Here is a 23,274-nt window from a genome sequence, read left to right as displayed (position 1 = left end):
AGAATGGGATTCTTTTTGCTTACATCTACTTTAAAATTTGCCTATTGTGAAAAGTCAATTGCTTGTGTAAGTTTCTGTTCCTAGTTGAAAAGAGCCCATTTGTCTGTGCGGGATTTTGAGCACATTGCTAGTCTCCCACTGACTTCTATAGGAAGGACACACAACATGACCTCAGGCTAGTACAGAGGAAAACCCTGGGTGGTTTTAGGGGTCAGATGGAGGGGACCAACAGCCAGCTTTGAGCAAAAGAGAGGCTGCAGCGCCCCCCTGTGTCCAGGCAGTGGAAGTCCCAGGCAGAAGCAGAAGAAGCCTGCTTCTTTGCATCTCAGAAAGCAGGTCCTGTGGGACAATCCTGTGCAGACTGGGATTTCCAGAGCCAAGAAACAGTTGAAGCCTTCTTGAGTTTGCTGTTCATATTTCTTCTTGCCGGATCAGACATCCAAAAGGCCCAAGGCCAGTCCTTAGGCTGCTCAGAGACAGCCCAGCACGCCCACACTTATTTCTTCCAAGGGAAGCAGAGGGTCTTGGGAAAGCCTACTGAGAGGCTGTCCTGGTCCCTTCGGTGTCTGGCCAGCCTTGACATCCTCAAAACATTATTTTTCTGGAAAATTCAGGATCAGTGAGTTCACGAATGCTTGGAGAGGAGGATAATAAATGTGTTGTGTATACATGTTGAAGGATGTTTACTTTAGAGAGCCCAATTTTGTGTGTCCGGGAAAATGGGCTTAAGTGGTAATAGGTGATAAGTTAAATCAGTCACCTTTTCCAAGCACTTGTGTGTTCCAGCGCAAGTCGAAATGACAGGAGACTGTTATTTCATCCCCCAGGGCAACTGTGGTTATACCTAGTCTATAGTAATATTGGAAGAAGTCTATAGTAATATTGGAAGAAGAGCCTAAGTTTCCAAAAAGCCGAACCACATGTCCAGGAAACAGCCTGCACTGGATTCAAGCATCTTGAGGTTCCCCACTGGTGTCAAGTGTCTCATACTAAGATTTGGGCCAGAGTGTCATATCATGGGGCAGAAAACCCAGGACTCATTTTCTGAGCACACAGGCCGCTACGCTCTGTGTGGCTGCCAGATGGTGAGTGGCTGACTGCAGTCCAGAAGGCCTTCCTGGCACCTAGCAGAGGGCCGGCAGATCTACAAGCATCTGTTGAATGACTGGCTGGTGCCACATTTCTTTGCCACCTGAGTGATCTGTATTACAATCCAGGAGGGCTCTCTGTGCTTACAGCCCCCACATTTGAGGCATGGGCAGTTCCCGATCTCCCTCCAATGTTAACAGTGTGGCTCCTTTCCTGGTCACTTCAAAGGCAGATGGCTGAATGTGGCCCAGCATGCACAGCCTATTCAAGGGCTCTGACAGCCTACCACATCCAGTCCTTTCTGATGCCCCAATGTTACAAGTCAGGTTGGTAAATCAACTCCAAAACTTGAGTTCATTACGAAGTCTTGAATTATATTGGGATTTGGCAATAAGCAATAAGCATTTAGACAACACGTGAAGTACAATTTCCTTCACCCACCATTCTCCTCCCAGTTTGTGTCTCTTACAGAAAAAAATAACCAAATGAAATATATAAATAAAATAATAAAGACAATAAAGATGCTCTATGACTTATAGTGGAGCTATTGCCCAATTTACCCTCAGTAAAATAAAAGAAAAAAACTGTCATTTGAATGCTCACTTAATGTATCTGACACCTGCACATTGCAGCTTAGATAAACCTATTGTGAATGTGCTAAGAATTTTACATTGGCCTACAGCTGGAAAAACTCATCTGAAATAAGACCTATTCTAAAATAGTGTTGAATATCTTACACAATTACTGCCTACTGTATTGAAGAGGAATAGCAGAACCCATGTATGAGTGTTATTGCACAATCATGATGTCAAAACTTCCCAGTCAAGGCATCCTAAGTCAGGGACTACCTGTCTGCCTAAGACGGACCACGCACCCTCCCGGTCACTTGAATGTGAACCTGCGGTGAGTGCCCCTCCCTTGGTACCATTCTAACAACTCTCTTTTTAGTACCTCTTCTTGCCCCATGCAACAAGTCTCACACTCCAAGACCAAAATCTTCTCCCTGCTCAGGTCGTTCTGTTGTGCTGGCTTTCTTGGGACATTGCAGCTCACATGCGAGATAGACACCCTGTTCCTGATATGACATCAGCTGGGCATAAAGGGACCAAAGACATTTAGGTCTCCAAAGCCTCCATCTGCTGTGCAGGTACCACAAGGGACAGATTTCTTGTTGTCAGCATCCATAAGCTTTGTCCTATAGATGGTGGATATGCAGATAGGAAAGCTAGAACTTGAACATACTGGGAGTGAAAAAGGTATCTTGCAAAGTCATGAAAATTCAAATAACTAATTGAAGTCTCCAGATTGGGAACAACAGCAACAAGAACTAGCCTCAGTTCAAAGAGTGTGAACTTTGTCCTATTAAAAATGTCTGGATGATCCAGCAATAACTGACCAGATGGGCAGATACCCGCTTATCTCTGGAGGGTTCATTCTGTTGTCTCGCCTTCCCTTAATTCCACAGATGCTGCGAGGTTGCCAATCCATTGGCTGAGAGCAGTATGGAAACCCAAGTAAATTGAAAGCTGGAGATTGTGTCATTCTCTAGGAGTTACCAGAGCCACCTGTTGCCCCTGGGGCTTGGAGAGACCCAGTACTGCCTTTAAGTCCTGTTACACAAGAAGCCATTCGTAAAGGAGGAAAGGGCTTTGACCAAAAGCATGGGTCCTCTTTATGATGCCTGAGTAACTCGGATGCAAGCTACACTCTCTGAGAGAAGTGTTTCTTCCCCTAGTGAGCTTGGAGGATACCCAGCTCCTGAGGACCACGGACTGCCCTGGGCATCATGTGGCAAGTGATGGTTCCAGAGAGCCTGTGAGAGGAAAGCTCTCACAGGAACCAGGGACGGCCTGTGCTTCTGACTGAATCCGTCACAGTGATTAGCTCTGACTTCACAACAGCCTAAACTGAACAAGCATAGGCTGTTCCTGAGCCGTTACGGTGCTGAGGATCATGTCACAGATCATGGCAGCTCCTATCAGAAAAACCAGGAGAGAGGGGTGCCCTGTGAGGGGGACAGAGCTCAAGTGAGTCACCCAGACTGAGTTATCCCTTTCTTGGGAGATTCCCACAGAATGTTTCTAAGGTATTTTTTAAAACATTGAAAACAGTTACTTTTATCATTGCAATCATTTTATTTTATTTGTCTTTAGTAGGATCTGTCCATTGGCACCATCCCTATGTGCCTGAGGCTGGGAAACAAAGGGCCAAGGAAGCAAAGCAAACGTGAACTTTTCCAACTCACTTTTGTCAGTGAGACACTCAGAAGAGCAGGTGTCCAGGCTAGGGAGAGGCCCCAGCCCCACCCTCACAGAGAAGAGGTGGCCCAAGGTGAAGCAAGGACACAAAGCAGTCAGGTAAGGGATCTTCAAAAACGTGTATTCTGGGCAGAAAGAGGGAAGGCGCCAGGCTACCTGAACCATGGTTGGGAGCTTTGGGCACAATACTGTGATCTTGTGTATACGTCCCTCCAGAGGCTACATGTTGAAACTCTAATTGCCAAAGAGATAGTATTAGGTCGTGGGCCATTGACGGGACACCTGCCTCCATCTTGGCCTTGGACTTCCCAGCCTCCAGAAGCACAGAAAAGAAATTTCTATTGTTCATGAGCCACTTGTTTTAGGGGAGTACATGAAAGCAGCCCAAACAAATTAAGATATGCAGGAACCTAATTTTCTTCCTTTCACCAGTTTTTAAAACTCAGAAGGCAGACTGTGAGAAAGATTGGAACTCTTTTGGGTCCAGCATCCAGTGAGATCTAGGATCAAAACACTGGCTTTTCCACTAACATTGACTGTGAGCTTCAGGGTAATGAAGAGGCAGGTCAAATGTTCTGAACCATTCTGAGTGCACGTTGCCAACCTTTAGAAACACTTTATTATCTGTAACAGTGTATAGATAAATTTGGCATCTGCTTCCAACTTTCACATGCACTGAGCACTCTTAGTTTTGAGAAGTTGAAACGAGATGGTACGCTGCTCCAAGGAAACACAACCTAAACTCAAAATGCCATCCACAGCAAGCATTCCATTCCCAAAGGCCTACTGCTAAGTCGGCAGCAGCATTGTTCTGCTGCTAACTACAGGCTGCTCCAGCAACTTGTCAGTTTCTCCAGCTTAACTTGTATTACTGAATCATCCCACTGTCTGACTATACCGGGGAGGGGATGTGAGTTACCTAATCGCTCTGTGTGCATTGTGTGAACATCCACTTTATTTAGTAAGATGTGATCGCTCTCACTGTCCTGGTACTCAGCAGATAGGTTAGCATAGTCCACAAACCTTTGGGATCTACATGACTCTGCCTCTCTGGCTTCAGGGTTACACACATGGACTACCACCCCTGGCTCTTAACAAGGGTGCTAAATCCTTCTGCAAGGCTGGCACTTTTCTAACTGAGTCATCTCCTTACCTCTGTCTCATCTTAGGAGTGCTGGGTTGAGGCAAAGTCTTCCCCTACACAGCAGCAGACTTAGGCCACTTTTCTCATCTCTCATCTCTGTGAGTTTAAGAAGAGGGCTTTCAGAAGAGCCACCCAGCAGCCTCATGGGTGGGAGGGACACCTGCCTAGCCCTGCGGTATCTGTCTGTACCTGAGCCACCTAGTTCTAGGAGACACACCATTTAGGCAAGTGTATTTCCATCAGTCTAGAAGTTGCTTCCAAAATAAAAATGGTTGGCTTGCAATCTGTTCCTACAGTGTGGAAAGGGCAGGCCTACCCACATTTGCCTTTAACGTGTCCTTATGTTTTCTCTTGTCCTCATCTTGCCATCTGACCAGCTTAGTCTCCCATTATCCCTAAGGAAGTCAACAGTTAACATTTAACAAACACAGGCTTCCTACAAATACTTCCTAAATCATAAGGGAAACTAAGTAAGTACTTTTAATTATTCAGTCCAATTACCTTGCTTTTGACCTATCAGACTATTAAACCAAACTGGACTCTTTCCTTTGTTTATTCTGAAGAAATTTTATCAAGCCTTCACCTGACTTTGTTATGTAGATGTCACTACCAAAGACTCTGGTACAAAATCTGGATGGCCATCGCAGGAGGCAGTGGGGTGTCTGTGTAGGGGCTGAACTAGGTCTTAAAACATGATGGCTCTGGTTAGGTGATGGTGACTATACCTTGGAGGGCACAGTTCCTTCAGCAGCATATTACTACTCATAAGGATGAAAGAATGGATGGATGGAAGGAAGGAAGGAAGGATGGATGGATGAATAGATGTGGAGTGGGGAACTTGCTTGAAGAGATTCTGATATTAAAGGGAAACTATATAATAAAAACAAATAAATAGTCGGTCTTTGTCTCAGGTTCCTGGCACTCAGTACCAATCATTAGAATTCCATTGGAGTTCTAAGGGTGTTTCTACTTTAGATCCACTAGGTATCTGCGTATGCTAATGAGATACCTACTGGCTGAGGGGTCCCTAGATAACTTCAGGTAGGACTGTTCACTGGGAAGAGTCAGGATTGGAACTTTCAGTGCCACCCCAAGTTCCCCAGGGGGAGTCTGGAGGTTAGTCACAAAGGGTCAATGATACCTTCAGTCAGTGGTACCTACACAGCTAAACCTCCATAAGAGGGGATGAAAGGGACTTTTATGTTGATGAACACAGTAAGTTGTGGGAGAGTGTACCTGGGAAGGCAGGGGACTCTAAATCCTACTCCAGTGCCCACCGTAGGTATCTTTCTGTGACTGTTCAGAGTTGTATCCTTCACTACAAGCCAATAATGTGAATTCTGTTCATCCTCTGCCCTGTTCTAGTTATGGACCATAAGGCAGGGCCTTGGGGTCCACCTAGATTTACAGCATTTAGTGGTGGACCCTTAACTTTGCATATATGGTGTTAGGAAAGACACTGTGCATTTGAAATAAGATGCATAGTAAGTAAAACAAGTAAAAAGTTAAAAACATAGAGAAGGGGGGAAATCTTCCAGCAGCCTACAAGTGTAAACATGCCACTCACACCATCAAAGACACCTGGGCTACTTTTCTAATCTTATCACCAATGGCTTTATGGGAAAGACTTAGCAAATGCGCTTGTGGGTGCATATCACATGTACCATGCAGTCTGCAAAGTCAGGAGGCTGATGGAAAATGCACACTGAGCTCATTAGGCTGCAGGTAACCAGAGTTACAATTCCAAGAACAATGGCAGTTACCTTTACTGAGAGTCCTCCATATCCCAGGCACTGTGCCCAGGGTACTCCACATATACCTTGTCTGCCAAACCCTGTTGAGTAGGTGGCATTGTCCCTACTTTAAAAAAGATGAGCCTTAAGGAGGCTTATTAACTTTCCTGAAGTCTTAAGCTAATGATGAAGAGATAGATAGGGGGTTTTTCTTGGGTTTAAGCAAGGATTCAAACTTCTTCGTAACTGTGCAACACTGGCTCCTAGAAGCTCTTTTATCCAAACAGTTTCATTGATTACTGTAGCATACAGCAAAATACCAAGTATCCAAGGGGTCTACTCTCTGTCACTATGAGGATCTTTTCATATAAACTTGTTCCTGAATGGCTCTCTGTTACAACAGGCCACATAATTTGTAGGGTACAGTACAACTAACAAGTTGAAGCCACTTGCTACTAAAAAGTTCCACCAAGCACTACACCACATGCTTGGGAAGCTGGCTGTCCCTGCCTCTCTGTTTCTGTTTGTTCCCAAGCAATCCGAGATGCTCTTGATGGAGAATCAGAAGTTCCTGTGATAACGACTGCTCCAATAAGCTCCCCCTCCAGAGACTCTCACTCATTCAGCCATTCAACAAACATCCCATGAGCCAATGGCAGAAGAATCCCAAGACTTCACTTAAAATGCCCTCGGTGAGACATTAAAGCCACAAATGGGCAGAACAATTGTTTTCCTGCTTTCAGAAAATGTAGGCAAATTGTTCCCTCACTGGTTTGCCTCTGTAGCTTAGCCACGGGCAAAGGGGAAGACCTTTAGGGAACATATGGACCTGGGATCAATCTTGAACTCCTAAAGGAGTGTTTCCTTTAACTAAAACAGCTTTTCCATGCCTGCTTTGATTTTGTTGCCAACTGGCTTGAAACACAAGCTAGCCCTCTGGGGTGCCGAGTTAGTCATTTTGAAAAGAATATCGGCTTTCATGCCTCCATTCATGAACTGTTTATTCTGGGATCTCTCCAACTGTCCAAACATTCTCTTTATTTCCTCAGGTAGTTTGTCAATAACCCAGACAGAAACCATTTGCACATACCTGAATGGGAAAACAGGGATCTTTCTCGAACTTCGCTAAGGAGAATCCAGGAGGATGAGGACAGGGTGATAAAGAGGTTTCCAGGGCCAGGGCAGGTAACAAAGACCAAGATTGCCAACTCCCTCACATCCCCAAGGCTATTGGTTGTAGCCCCTAAAGAACTACAGATATCTGGCTGATTGGACAACTCAGGGTGATTTGGAATGTACAAAATCAAAGTACCAGGGCTTCCTTTCTTTAAAATCTGGGCAACAGCTGGTTCTGGCCTTGGAAAGGATGATTTGCCCTCTGGCTTGCTTCAGAGTGGCAGGAAAATCCCCAATGCCCAGGCTGTGGCCAAACAGTTCCACTGCGCCCCCTGCTGGGAGAAATGGCCTGGCCTCTTTGGAGAACAATGGTGCAAGCATTGGGCATTGATATCTGGCGCTGACAAGAAATGTATGAAGAGTCTTCTGACAGGAGTAAGACAGCAAATGGGTAAGAGCCTGGTTCTCAGAACTCACAATGACTTCTGTAGAACAGGAAACAAGAAAATGTAGAATTTATGCTTTGATTCTATTTTCACTTCAAAATCTGCAGCCTTGGATCTGAATCTAGCAGTAGTCACCCTACCAATGACAGAGGATGGCTGCAGCTAAGAACTGCCCTGGGAGGCTCATAGCTAGCTTATTGTCCCGTTAAAGGTTCCTGGAATGGTTTTCAACCTCTTATTCCAACAGAACACAAAGACCACAAAGCACAGAGAATTACCAGAAAACAGAAGCAAAGGATTCCATTCCTGGGTGTGTCGAGGGGATATGTACATATGTATGTATGTATGTATGTATGTATGTATGTATGTATAAACATTCTTGTTCAGGTTAGCAGCAAACACACACGCTAAAGATGTCATTTCTCTACCAGCAGGAAGTCACAATAAGGGAACTTCATTGGGAATGATTAAATGTTCTGAGATGTTCCTTAGCAATCAAAAGCAACAATTTAGCCACAACACTGGCAGCTTCTGGTAACTGTTCTTCTTCTAAATCAGCTTTATAAGCAGTTAAACTGTCAAGCACCAAGTTTTATTCACTGATGTGATTTAAATACCAACTTGGCCTCAGCTCTCTTCCTTGTATCTGAATGCCCACACCATTCCAGCTTCTCATTTCCATTTTCAAAGAACAACAAAAGAGAATAGACAAGATTCTGAAGGGAGGCAGGTGATGTCAGGAACCATGGGGCCTCAAAGATGATCATCTGACTAGTGCTCACTGTGTTCTGAAAGCGGTGCAGAGAGAGGAGACTGTAGTCTTTTCTGGGCAGCAGAGCAGGGACACCATGGTAAATCCATTTTTGGCTTCAGGTGATGAGCTGCTGCCCAAATGGTGGCTTTTGTAACTACTTGAACCCTGCTAAGTCTTAGCAGTCAAAAGGCTGGTTATTGACTACTGTGTAGGGATATTCCATTTACCAGCACCCTATAAAGATGACCACCTCCAGAGGAGCAAAAAGACATCTCTTCAAAACCCTGGTCCTATTGCTGGCTTAAGTCTGTTTCTTTTCTCCTCTCTATGCCCTTGTGAGTTTCTTTCCCAAAGCAGACAATTCAATTACACCAGCACTTACTGGAATGAAGATAGCAAGTGGAGGCAAAAATAAATGAAGATAGTCCCGATGCTCTGAGAGATTTGGGAGACAGTGAGCAGGCAGAACAGAAAAGGCTTGGCACAATCTGGTCTAATGGAGTGCTGAGAAGTCTGGACAAAGCAGAGTGGGACAGCCTCCCTGGAGGAAGCTCAACGCAAATGTCACCCCTTTTAAGATTCTATCCCTATTTTCCCCTTTACTCACGGGATGCATTCACGATGTTAGGATCTAGAATGCTGCAAAAATCAACTGGTCCTCAATATCCTTAACCCTCCATGAGAGCCAAACAAAGAAGGGGATAAATGAGCCTTTGAAAGCTATAATTGCTGCCGTGAAGGAAGAAAACCGAGGACTGAGGTAGTGCTAGGAAGGGATAGTCATTCTTGATGGCGTAGGGAGGGACAGAGAAGGCACCTCTAGGAAATGGCATTAAAGATGATCACCAAAGAATGCTCTAGAAGAAGGCACTAGCCAGCATTGGAATGGTGGGAGAACAATGCAAAGAAATGGTCTAGGAAGGAAAATGGGTATGCAAGATGCAGGTACAGGAAGATACAAATGGCTGGAAGCTATGCAGCTTCCGAGAAAGCAAAGGCAGTTGCCTGCGTTTTTAGCGATACCTGTGGCTATGGAGAGAAAGGGCCAGAATTAAGAAAACTGTTGGAGAGAAGGACATAGGTAAGCGTGCATATTAGAGCCAACAGAAGAGAAGAAGCCAGGGACAAAGCTAGTATTAATGACGTCAGTGCCTAGATGTGTGGCCCCACTGTTGGCTGACGTGGGGGGGACTTGAAAGGGAGTAGGTGTGAGTCTGCAAAGTAAAATGTCAGCAGTTCCATTGTAGTACACTCATCCCCATGCACCCGTGCCTTACACAAACAGGAACATCAAATAGGCCGAGATCTGTCAGTCTTGGGGTAGAAAGAGGCCTGAAATAGTAATGTTCTTCTGAAGGCATCCAGAGGGTAGTGGTACACAAATGTTCCAGAAAGGATTCAAAGAGAATGAAGAGCCCCCCAAAAAATATGACTGAAGTAATATTGAATTCAAGGGGTGTAGAGATAGCTCAGTAGTTAAACTACTCACTACACAAGCATGAGGAACAAAGATCAGAACTCCAGCACCCACATAAACAATCAAGTGTAGCAGCATATCTGTAGCCCTTGACTTAGACGAGCAGGGAAGAAGAGACAGGAGGATCCTGGGACTTGTCAGACAGGCAATCTAGCAAATTGGTGAGCTTTGGGTTCAATGAGAGACTCTGCCTCCGAAAATAAGGTGGAAAGTGGCTGAGAAAGATGTCCAGTGACAATTTCTGGCCTCCACATGCATATATATGGATATGAGCATTCACACATATGCTATGTCTCTCTCTCTCTCCCTCTCTCTCTCTCACACACACACACTACATAGTGACCTGGGTTTTCCTGAGAAAAAGGACAGCTCCAGATAAGGAACATAAGAAGACTTATAAAAGGTGGATGTAGAGAGAGGAAAGTGGCAACCATACCCAGTAATGGTGCCCTACCCCATCCTTCTTCTACAGAGGCAGGATGAACCGGCTGCCCACATCTTCAGACCATTGTGATTGACGATGGGGATGTGCCCATCTGGGCAGGTAGTGTTTTCCTTCTTCTCCACTGTGAGTCATTTTCCCTATGTGTGCTGGCTAGCCTTATGTCAACTTCACACCAACTAGAGTTATCTGAAAGGATTGAATTTCAATAGATAAACCCATTAGATCCAGCAGTGAGTCATTTAGTTATTGATGAGGGAGCAACCCATTGTAGATGGTACCATCCCTGGGCTGCTGGTCCTGGGTTCTATAAGAAAGCAAACTGAGCAAGCCATGGGGAGCAAGCCAGTAAACAGCATCCCTCCATGGCCTCTGCATCAGCTCCTGCCTCCAGGTTTCTGCCCTGTTTGAGCTCCTATTCTGGCAAATTCTTTGTTCTCCAAGTTGCTTTTTGGCAATGGTGCTTTGTGACAGCAATAGAAACCCTAAGACACTTTGCCATTGGTTAAACATGGATTGGTTAAACATGCCGTGGGAAGTCTCAACCAAGAATTCCCAGAGACACCCTACTTTTCCCTACAGGAAGCCCAAAGCAAGCAATGAGCTGATTCCAGCTCTGATTCTTGTCTTTGATACAATCTTCCACAAAGATTAGTCTGAATGCTTTCACAGTAACAGCCAGAATATTCACCCCATGCCCTCATTCTCCCCACTGTCCCTTAACTCCCCTTAACTTGTCCACCCAAATTATCCCCGTTATCTTCTCATTGGTCTCGACGGCCATGCCTCGCGCTTCTGCTCACTCAGCGCCGCCGTTATTATAATAATAAGAGCTCAGCAATAACCCACATGTCTAAAAGAGACTGGTTACATTGATTATTATATAGCCATTCTGTGATCTATTATTAGGTTTTGAAATACATGTTTTATATGTAGTATGTATCAAACATAAGTGCACCTATACATACATACCTCCACAAACTTATACAACCAAAATTATTGGGTGCATAGACAACCAGCTATAATAATTTTTATGGGATGTTCCAATTTGCCTTAATATTAAGATGTTTACATATGCATAGAAAAATGCTTCAAATGTGAAGAAGATTCCTAGGGGACAGGATCGGAATGAGAAATATGTTTTGCCTTTATGCCCTCCTATAATACGTGAAATTTATATGTTTGTATTTAATTTGTCTTATGTGAGGGAATGGTAACATTTTTGTAAAAACATTTTTGACCATGGCTACCAAGTCCTTCAGACCTATATGTTATTTCTATATGCAAAATATACTAAGTGTAGATTGAATCTAATCCATGACCTCTCTACAGAAATACTATAAATATGCACCATATCTATCTTCCATGGCAAATAGAGGGCATTTATTTGAAAGAGGTGTGAAAAAAAGGAAAGTGATTTGCTGTGCCCCATTGAACTGAGTTGTACTGCTGAAAATACAAACATAGTGATCACCAGTGTCCTAGACTCAGCACATAGCTGAGGGACATGAGAAAATGAAGGGATAACCACAGAGACGTCATTCCTATCTCAGGACACAGAGATGTCATTCCTATCTCAGGACACACGTAACTATTCACCAACAGAACAGAGGTAAGAATGCACACACAGCTCTGCAGTTGCTGACGAACTGCCCAGCTTGGTCACTAGAACAGCATAGCAGATATTCCAGAAGGGGCTCCCCCGTTTATTGCTCACTTCCCTCAGGGTGAGGATTCCAGGGAAAATGCTAGTAGGAAGAGAAAAACAGCTGCTGTCAACCCTGTAAGTGTCAACAGCGGTTATAGTCCGGCCTTACAATTTATTGTTGTTTCTGGCCCACCTCATTAAACTCACCATTCCAGACAGGAGTCAGACAAATGGAAATAGAGTTGATTTCTCTCTCCAGGACATTTCAGATAGCATCTTCCCACTGGGACAGGCTTCCTCAGAAGGACTTGAGCTCATGGCTGTGTGGGTCAGAGCTAAAACTAAGGAGGATGACAACTTCTAATATTCCCTATTTTCTCCATAGGGGTTCACTTACCCTTTCATTTTCCGCCCCCACCACCCTGCTTTTAAGGCATAGTTTGATGAATTAATTGAACTACTTTTAATTGTAATTGACAAATAGCTTTATATACTTGTGGCATACAATGATGTTTCATTATTAAATTATTAACTCAATTTAATTAGTGCACTTATTACCTTGCATGGCTTGTTTTTGAAGTAACAACACTTAGACTATAGTCCTAGAAAAATTTAAATATACAACACATTGTTATTAGCTGTTGTACCTGTGTTGTGATTGGGAACTTGGGATAGGGAGATGGCTTGGCAAGTAAAGTGCTTACCACATACTCATGGGGTGTTGGGGAAGTCCTGTGTATTTGTCAATAAAGCACTGTTGGCCAATAGCGAACTAAGATAGGTGGGACTAGGAGTCCAGAAGGACTCTGGGAAGGAGAAACACAGAGAGTCAAGATGTAACGCCATGGGGTAGGAAGCCAGGAAACCTCTCCAGTAAGAGAAATACTTAGTTTAGCAATTATGGGATAAATACTTAAGTCAGAGCTAGCCAGTAAGAAACAAGCAAGGCCAACAGCTTCATAATTAATATAGCCTCCTGTGTGTTTATTTGGGACTGATGCGGCTCTAGAACCAGGCTGGCGGAAGGCTTCTCTCAAGGAAAAGGCTTCCCTTTACAATGGGGTCATGAGTCTGGACCCATAGCACACACAAAAATACAGAGCAGACCAGGTGTGGGAGCTGTTTGTAATTCCAGCCCTTGGTGGGCTGAGACAGGGGATCCTTGCAGTAAACTGGCTATCTAGTCAAATTGGTGAGTTCTGGGTTCAAGTGAGAGACACTGTTTCAGTATATAAGGTGAAAAACAATGAGAAAGACACCCAAATCAACCTTGGGACAGTACACACATGTAAACACTCACATACACATGCACACACACACACACACACACACACACACACACACACCTTTGAATTTGTTTATCCTACCTCTCTTAACTTTTAGAAATTTTATATTCATTAACTGACATACCATATCCTTTTGCTACAGCATTGGGGAGACTGTCATCTACTTCAATAGACAGACTGAGGGAAGATGAAATTGTTGTTTCCCAAACACTTGTATAAGAAGGGAAATGGCGACTGCAGTACACTACCCAGATGCCCAGACCTTTAACTTCAGACATGAAGGATTCATTGACTTAGCTGCTAGGAGGATTAAACTGATAACTGTTGACTGTGGCTCTTTCCAAATCCTTGCATTCTACCCATAAAGCCAAGGCTCCGCCCTATCACGGCTCCACTGAATGACTGGTTAATGCAGGGGCAGAAAACAAGTATCCTTCCTCAATCAGAGAGCACTCACAAGTGCTCCGGACCATCTCATGGCCTGGACCATCTGCCCATCCCTGCTTCGTTTACTCCATCTAGGGGATTTTAGCCAACTCCACAGACTTCCAATAAACTGCACATCATCAGCCTCCATCTCAGACTCTGCTCCCTCCAAACCACCACCACCAATATTCCAAACCCAACATGTCAAGACCTATGAAAAAGAACCCAAACCTAAATAGGTTAGCTGGGATAAACTCCTGCCATAATCAATTTTTCATTTGGAATGTTTCCAATTGATCTATGGCTATAGCACCTGATCTCATCTGAAATGTTTATGGCCATGATCTTAAAACCGATGGTTGGCTCAATGCTATGATTCCATGATAATTTCAAAATTTTGGCTAATGGATGACTTTGAATTCCAGGAAAACACTGGCAATTACATTCTGTCTATAATTCCTTCACTCTCAAATCCATTCTGAGAAGTTAGTACAATTTTTATTCTTGACATTTGTTTTCTAGACCACGTGCCGCATATAAAAATAAACAAGAGCTGAGCTAAAGCCATCTCCAGTGACACCATCCGTCCCTATGGAACATCTGGGATGTATCCTGTCAGTTGATACCCATCCATTTCGGGCCTAAGTAAGTGCTTCACTCAGAATACCTCCCCACACACACACACATTTTCTGTATAATCTGGCCATCAAATCCCAACTGTCCATTTAAGTAAAGACTGAGATAAAAACAAGCAAACACCAAGGTTTGGGAGGCTGACTTCCACTGGTGCTTAATAGGGGTGCTGTCCTTCCTTCCTAGGCCATTTTCCCTTATCTCCCCTCAGCACTGCTACCCCTGTTTGAAATTCCTCTGATTTGATGTCTACAAACTGGGATGTGACAATAGTTCACCATTACCTAAGCTTCCTTTTACGTCGTTTTACAGTGCCATTTTCTCCAAAGCATCCTCATTCAGAGATAAGCTCATTTCTTTCCTTCTTGTGCATAACCTATGACATTTGTCATAATCTTGTTTCTTCAGGGGTCCTTGCTTTCTCCTACCAAAGTGACTGGAGACACATACTCACAAATATGTGGAGAAAAAGAAAAGGAAGGAAGGTTTATTGAAGTTGGAGGAAATGTGGGGTAATTGTGAAATGTTGGAAATGCTCCAATAGATGAAAAGGGGGAAGGGGGCTAGGAACCAGTAACAGCATTTAATCAAGACTTCTCTAAGTTTCAGTATCTCTCTACATAAACCGAGCATAATATTATGAGCTTTTCAAGGATTAAATTAAGTCACAGACATGCAGTCACATGAAGTTGGAATAAAACTAAATTAACGCCCCTGCTTAAATCTGTCTAGGGTGACATCTTCCACCACTTCAATATATGACAACTTTCTCATTACTATCAGATTGTGTGTGTGGTGGAGAAACTCTGTTTAATGGATGGAAGTGGGGTGCTGTGCTGTGGGACCTGGGGTTTCCTAAGGGTTGGGGAGCAAGGGACTAGAGAGATGGCAGAGTGGGTAAGACTACTTGCTGTCCTTCCAGAGTACCAGAGTTCAGATCCTAGCACCCACACTGGGTGGCTCACAACAGCTTAACTCCATCTCCAGGGACTCCAATGTCCTCTTCTGACCTTCTCTGGCAGGGGCACACATGTGACACATACCCAGTCACACACAGATGCAGATAAATAAAAATAAATCTTAAAAACATGTCACATAGATCAAGCCTCTGAATTCTGGCCAAGTCCTGGGGGGCTTCACTATTTGCACTGGGCAAAATGAATGACATCAAGAAACTGAGTAAGTTAAGTCACTGTCTTTAGCAGCCACATTTGATGACTGCTCAGGTACACTTTCCACAAAGAAGCAAAGGCATAGCCTAGCAATTGGCCCACATGATCATCCCAGGGCTGTGTGAAGGCACTGTATAGAGATGAGGCAATGCCATTAGCTTTGTAGAAATCAATAATTATGGAGGAACCCTATTAAGAGCTGCTCAGGGCAAAGTTAAAGGGAATAACAAGATGTGGTTAGGGGAAGGAGTGGCTAGGGGTTTAAAAAAAAGAAAGAAAGAAGTTGGAGGCTGAGGAGATGGCATAGAGGTTTCTGTTGTTGCAGTGAACCCGAGTTCTGTTCCCAGAACCTACATGATGGCTCACACCATCTCTATTTCAAGTTCCAGGGTATCCAATGACCTCTTCTGACTTCTGTGGGCACCAAGCACACATCACACACACACACACACACACACACACACACACACACACATGCTTGCAGGCAGACCTTCATACACATAAAACAACAATAAACAAATCATTTAAAGTGTCTTGAATTACATAGCATTGTGACAGTCTTCCAAGATCAAACTGTAAAAGCACTTAGGCATGGTAAATGTGTATGTATATATATATATATGTATATATATATGTATATATATATGAATATATACAATAGTATATGGTAACAGTGTGGGTTCCAAGCTTGCACTCTCAGTTGCTGCCCCCAGAGAGGTAAGGGATTGTGCATCGAATATGAGTGACAAGGCCTCCCAACAACAGTGTCCAACCCGAATGGCACATGCTCTGTCTTGTCTCATCTTCAGCTAATCACTGCCATGGAGAGGAAGGAATGTGGCCCACTAGGTGAAGGCATGGCTCCATAACCCAGGATCTGAGACTGAATTTAAGGTCTGAGAAATCTGGGGCAACAATGAATTATTTTATGTTATAGTTGCTATTAGTTGAGAAAACAAGATGAATAATAAATGCGGGCTATATCATATTATAAGAATTAAGTAAGCCGGGCGTTGGTGGTGCACGCCTTTAATCCCAGCACTCAGGAAGCAGAGGCAAATGGATCTCTGTGAGTTCGAGGCCAGCCTGGTCTACAGAGTGAGTGCCAGGACAGCCTCCAAAACAATACAGAGAAACTCTGTCTCAAAAAACAGGAAAAAAAAAGAATTAAATAAATCTGTAGATGCAAAGTGTTTTAAAAATTGTTAAAGCTGTGGGGCTTGCTGGATGTCACAGTCCTGGAATCGCAGCTTCTAGAGAAGCTAAGGAGGGCAATTCTAAGACTTTCCTGGGCTTTAAGTGTGTTCAAGACTAGCCTGAAGAACTTAGTGAAAATCTGTCTCAAAATGGGGCGGGGGAACAAGGTGGAAAGAGAATAGAATATAGCTCAAAGGTAGAATGTTTGCCTATCATGTTCAATCTCTAGTGCTAAACACACACGTGTACATGCAGGAATACAAACATATACACCTACAAGCACACACACACGCAGGAATCTGGCATATAATCACACAATACATGTATTAAGACAGAAAAGCAAGTTCTTTGTTAACATATTTCCAATTTTCTAGAGAAATTAAAGTCAGGAATTTGGAACTGGAGACACAGCTCAACATTTAAGAATTCTGGCTCCTCTTCCAAAGGACCCAGGTTCGATTCCAAGCACTCACAGGGCAACTCACAACCACCTGTCACTACAGTTCCAAGGGATCTGACACTCTCTTCTGGTCTCCATGGCCACCAGGCATGCATGTAGCTCACAGACATACCTGCAAGCCAAACACCCAAATACATAAAACAAAAAGAAAAATTCAAAATTAGGAATTATTTTTCAAGCAGACAAATAATGAGAACGTTTTCAAAATCCATCAAGAGCAGAAAAGAGAACACACTTCTGGGCCACACCTGGTCTGTACTGTCCAGTACCTCACATTTAAAGCAACGCAAAAAAGCAAAGCCAAGGCAAATAGAGGTTCTGGGTCTGTTTCCAGTTCTATGATCCTGAGGGAAAGCAGAGGCTGGGGAGGAGTGGAAGCATGTGATTCAAAGTCCAGTGCCAGATTAGGAACAGCAAATGACAGATGGTCGTCCTGACCAATGTAACAAAAGAAAGTCCCACCTGCCGTTTAAATGAATCCTTTAATATACATGACACACAGGGACAATATCTACCTCTTTGTCCTCAAGGACCTCATACAGGATCTTTATCGTCATCCATCCTAGAGGGGACTGGGGTTGACACAGATCAAGTCCAGCTGCCCAAGTGCAGTTCATTCCCTTCATTCTCATTTCAAAGGCCAGCCCTCGCTCAGTGAGTCTATAATCCAAGGCAGCTGGCCACATTGCCAAAAACTCCCGCTGACATTTCATCAGACAGTGAACACATCTGCATGTCTAAGTGAGACATTAAATAAGCAAATGAAAGAAAATACCAGTGCCATTGGGAAACAATCTTGAAAATGCAACAAAACTATGAAAAAAAAGGTATACCCTTTAAAAGGTTAAGACTGCTTTCAGTCACTATCAATATAGCTGGGGCCCATTGTCTTCTCTGGTGTTATTTGAAGCTAATCAGACAGGTTTGTAGTGAGATATCACTTGTTTTCTCCTCTGCTGACAAACATGCAGCCCATCTGCCTCCCATCAATAACAGAGCACGTGGAGATGGAACTATGAGATATTTTTAAACACTCCCCCTAATTAATTCATTCCAAGGACTTGGCGCTGCGGGGTGAGGGAGGGGCAGAGGGAGGGGAGAGCAGTCCCACAGCCCTGATAAAGAAAGAGATTTGCTGTAATCTGGATTCCAAACCCTTTCTACGAAGCATGCCTCCTGCCCCACAACAGGCTGTTAAAGGCAGGGAAGGGGTGAGTGTGGGCAAGCCAGCACTGTGAGGTGTATTGTTCAAACCCTGAGGACAAGTTCTTGAAATGCAAACCTAGCTAAGACTTTTTATCCTGCGATCTATGCTTCTGCCTACTAATGCTAGAGGATTTTAAGTTACCTGTGCTTTGTTACATTAAAATAATGATGGCAGGCAATTGAAATGGAGATTCAGTTCTTTCCAAGAGACAAGGGAATCCAGTGAGGGAGACAATTCACTATAGAAAACAATTTAGCTTGCCTTTAAAGGAAGGAAATTCAGACATCTTTATAACTGAAACAGCCATGGGAGCAGGTGCACAGGGAATTGTCAAGAAATTAACCTGTGTGTGAGCTTCGAACTATGAAGAAGCCAGGCGTATCTGGAATTGGAAGATCTACAGCACACTGACCAGGAGTGCTATGTGAATATGGCTTGTCTCATCTATGAAGGACTTGGCCGGGTCTGGCACATCACTAAGTGCAGAAGTCAAAGGAGAGGATACCTCATCGTACAACAGAAAGGGGAAACAACATGACCGTTGGGTCAGAGGCTCAGACCTACAGTTTGGTTTGTAATAAGCTGCCATTTCTACTTTGCAAGTCTCATTTAGATTTAGAAATTATTTCTGGAGAATTAAGCTTTCAACGGCTCACAAGAGATTGCCTTGGCAAACATGGAATGGCTTTATCATAGCTCCACTCATATCCATTTTACCCAAGGAAGGCATTCTCTATAGTCTTAAAACTGAGAAATGAATTCCAGTGGAGCCTGAGGCATACAATATGCAGCCCTTCTAGACCCCACCTCCCCTTCCCTCCACTCACCCAGTGATAAGCACACTCTGTGAGCTCATCTTCCTGCTCCCTTCAATTTCATTTTCAAGGGTGGGGGGGAGTAAGGCAATTGCTATGTTTAGCATCGTGCACTGGGAATCATAAATTCAGGGGTCTCCCTTGACAGGGCTTTTTTGCTGTCAGCAGTTTTCTGTTTCACTTGCTCTCTGAGTCAGAATGACACCCAAGCCCTACTGATTGGTTCAACCCTGACCCCTTGGCTCCTGGGAGCTGATCACAAGATGGATTGCCAGCAGTCTCTGATATATGTGGAGACCTGGCCATCCCTGGCCCTTAGAACCATATTTCTAAAATGTTGTCTCTTCAGCATCTGGCCACTCCACTCTGACCCAGTCAATAACAGACACCAGCCTGCCTGTCACCAGCGACTTATAATCTCTTTCCAATTTGGGTCAGGAACCTAAAAGCCATCTCAGTAATTCCGGCCATGCCTAGGACTCAGGAACAACAACAACAAAGGACATGCAGCTGCCAAATTGAACCTTGCTTTTATAGCAATACACTTATCAGAACCTGGACTGCTGAATTTTACAAAAGCCATACTGATATTCCCAGGGCAACATAGTCAGAAACTTCACACACCCAAACAGTAGTGGGTATGGTCTGGAAAAAGAAAAGAACCAAATGCATAAAATATAAAAATATTGGCAAGGATGCATACAAAGATTCTAGAGGAAGGTGACAAAAGCACCAGTCCTGCCTCACAAGCTCTTACTGATAACTGACATTTCCTGATAATTCTATAGAAAGTAGTAATTAGCACATGCTATTGATGGCAACTTGATTACCAAATAAGCATTCACCAGATCAATTGGTTTAATATGCTACCCCACTCCCCCAGCAATCTGGAGTACAGTTGAGCTGAGCATGTATAGACTGAAAGCATGTAATTACAGTGCTATTTTGGCATCCTTCTGAGCAATGTATATTTCAGAAAATCAGCTTTAATATTGTTAGAAGACAAAGACTAACAAAAGAGACCAGCTTGGGCACTCTTCCTGAATTTCATTATCAAGGTGCATTACCCAGATATATCCGAAGGGGCAAACGGATCTCACCAACCCACGACAGCAATCTAGTAATGAAAGTCCTCCCCTGAGAAAGCTTTCTGGGAGTCATCTCTGAGGCTATTTGTGTCTCTCCATCTCCACCAGGTGTGTTCTACCCAACAGAGATTCTGCAAAGGCTTCTGGGAGAAAAGGATGGTTTCAAGAATGTCTCCAGCTGACAATTACTGCTCTTAAATAATAAAATAGTTTTCTACATTTCTTTCCCAGTGTTCAAATTTTTCTGAATTCTTTCATCTCTTAAATACATGTTCCTTTGACCATAGGTTCCCTAACCTTGCACAATGTACCAAGATGGTAGTAATTGGACTAGAGCTGGTCTTCAGTCCTGAAAGATCGCATGTGTTTACTTTAAATGTCAAACCATTTGGCAGCCCTCACTTAAGATGGAGGGAAAGCAGCACATTTGAGGGGTTTTGTTGTGGTCTCTCTACCTTCTCCTCTCTGGCCATCGGAATAGAGGGGGAGTTGGATGCAGCGGTTGGAAGACAGTATTTTTCAAAGAGGTTTTCCAACTGAGACTCTGAAGGCTGGAGTAATTCTAGAAGGCCTTTAGGTAGCCAGAAATACCTTTATACCTGCTCTAAGATGAGCACCTTTTAAATCCAACACAGAGGAGTGCTGATGTTAAGCCATGTGGGCTCTTAATATTTAACTCTAGAGACATGTTTGAACACAAGATATCCCTCTTCCTTGCATACAGGTACCAACCTGGAACATCTCTTTGGATAAGTAATTGTTTCAAAGGTCCACACTGGTAAATAGGCCATGTGAAAAAATCTCAGGCTAGACAAGATGCCAGGCACCTCTGGAAGGACTCCGGGGAAGACAGAAATGGATGGATGGATGGGTTCTTTCTCTTGGATACAGTTTTAAAAGTATTTTCCTTGTCTGAGGTTGGAATCTACAAGTCTGGCTTTGAACACCATCCCTCCATTCCTGCTTAGAGATCCACCACCCACCACCTCACTGAAAGTTGGTGATTTCTATTAAAACTGCTCCAAAAAATACAAGAACCAAGATCTCGTTGTTGAGTCCTGGGAAGCACCCATACTTGCTTTGGAAATCACATGTGGGTCCAGTGATCTCTTGTCAACAGCTAGTGTCATTTTGTGAAATAACCTAAAAGTTGGGGTCCCCAATTGTTCTTTTGATTTCCTCCCAGGCTCTGGAAAGCCTGAAAAGTTTGTTTGTTTGATTGATTTTTGAGACAAGACCAGGATGCCTTGGAGTGAGTACTCAAGGAACTCTGTTGTCCTTGCATATCCCCCCCTCCCCACGTCCCCTTGGCTAAATACAGTTGTCCTTCTATATCACAGAAGCGATCACCATGCCAACTGCAGCCTCAAGAGACAAGAGGCAACTCCAAGGCCACAGGCAAAATAAGGAAGCCCATGGTGTTCCCAATAGAGTCTGGAAACTCTTGCCCTGCTTCAAGCTACAGGTTTTCTCCCCTCCTCTCGGGAAGCACCCAAATCTCTTCCACCCTTCCTTGCTGCTGGCCAGGGAGATTCCGACGGACAAGGGGAAAGATCTCTTGGGCCGGGGGCTCGCCCCATCCCCCCACCCGCGCCCGAAGCTAGCGTTCAAGGCCGCGCGCTGCTCCTTGCCCCGCCCGGGCTCTGGTCCTGGCTCATTCATTTCAACCGGTCCCCACCTTACAGCCCAGACAGTGTCTCCTGGCACCACAATCTTTTATTGCCTTTAAATCTCTGAAATAACCTCCAGAGGATTTCTTTTCACACTTTTTCACACCCCCATGGTACTTCGCCCGGTTCATTAGAACCAATCCTCTGTCTCTGGCTTCTCTAAGGACAGCTAATCCACCAAAGAAATCGGTCCCTTTTCCCACCACCTCCAGCCTGGCTGTCGCTCTGCCATGGTTTCAGAGGTAGGTCCGGAGTCACAGTTCTCTGGCCCCATCTGGGATAGGGCAGCACCACCCCGCGCGCGGCTCCCTCTTCCTCGCAGGTACCCAGAAAACCCCTCTCACCCTTCCGTTGATGCCATGGCGCGGGGAACGCCCCCTCCTCCTGGGCACGATCTGGCAACGGTGGCAGCGAGCTGGGTGAGCCCGGAGTGCGGCGGGGAGCGGTATTTAACGGGCAGCCTCTCCCCGCCCTCGCACCCCCCTCCTGGGTAAGCCCTTTAGCGCCTCGGCGCGCGCGGGAGGCTGCTGCGGGCGCTAATCCACGTCCCGGCTATCCACGGCGCGCGGTCCGCGTTCCCGTGCGCGGCTCGCGGCCAGCGCTCCGATGGGGCACTGCGGGGATCCCACACTGGCTCCTGTGAGATCGCTCTGACCGCAGGGCTGCAGGAACGCGCTCCCCACGTCCCAGCCGCCACCTGTGTGTGCTTTAACACGCGGGGCAAACGGGTGCGGCGAGTGGCCCGCAACGAGGGGCACCGGGAAAGACGGGGAGTGCGAGTGCGGGGGAGTGTGTGCGTGCGTGCGCGTGTGCTGGTGTGTGCGCGCCGGGGGAGGTGGTGGAAGCCGATGCGCCCTGGCTCGGCGCCGGCCCGGGAGGGATTGCAAGGTTTAGCCCCGCCGGAGCTGGGGATTTGCAGGCGATCCCTCTCTATTTTTGTCCAGAGCTGACATCACCCGCGCCGCAGCCCCGGGCGACTTCTTTAACCGTCGCCCCTGCCCCCCATCTTCAGACGTTGTCCCTCCTCTGTCGTTCCTCCCCCCCCCCCACCAGCTTCCAGCCATAAATTAGAAAAAAAAAAAAAAAAAAAAAAAAAAAAGGCCCTCCGGTAGTCCGGGAAAGCTTTGGACAGCCGGTGGCAGGAGCCCAGGATCTAAGGAGTCTCTATTGTTTCCTCTCGAGTCTGAGTGGCCCCGGGTCACCCTTCGCTGGG

At 44.9% G+C, this 23,274-nt stretch overlaps 1 protein-coding gene across 2 annotated transcripts in view; it reads right to left on the bottom strand.

Moving 5' to 3' along the window:
• Positions 1-23,018, bottom strand: part of Slc1a2 (solute carrier family 1 member 2) — a 125,122-nt gene extending 102,104 nt beyond the window's left edge. The window contains exon 1 of one of the 2 annotated variants that reach the window (XM_040745930.1): positions 22,406-23,018. In XM_040745930.1, coding sequence (XP_040601864.1) covers positions 22,406-22,422 — 17 coding nt within the window. In that variant the 5' untranslated portion in view covers positions 22,423-23,018. The remainder of the gene's footprint in view (positions 1-22,405) is intronic. The other variant, XM_005064867.4, reaches the window with a different exon arrangement.
• Positions 23,019-23,274: the final 256 nt, after the last annotated feature.

The sequence above is a fragment of the Mesocricetus auratus genome, unplaced genomic scaffold (genome assembly GCF_017639785.1).
Source record: "Mesocricetus auratus isolate SY011 unplaced genomic scaffold, BCM_Maur_2.0 Super-Scaffold_100004, whole genome shotgun sequence".
Classification (NCBI taxonomy): domain Eukaryota; kingdom Metazoa; phylum Chordata; class Mammalia; order Rodentia; family Cricetidae; genus Mesocricetus; species Mesocricetus auratus.
The sequence above is the reverse complement of the archived record's forward strand: the minus strand, read 5'-3'. Positions and strand labels throughout refer to the sequence as shown.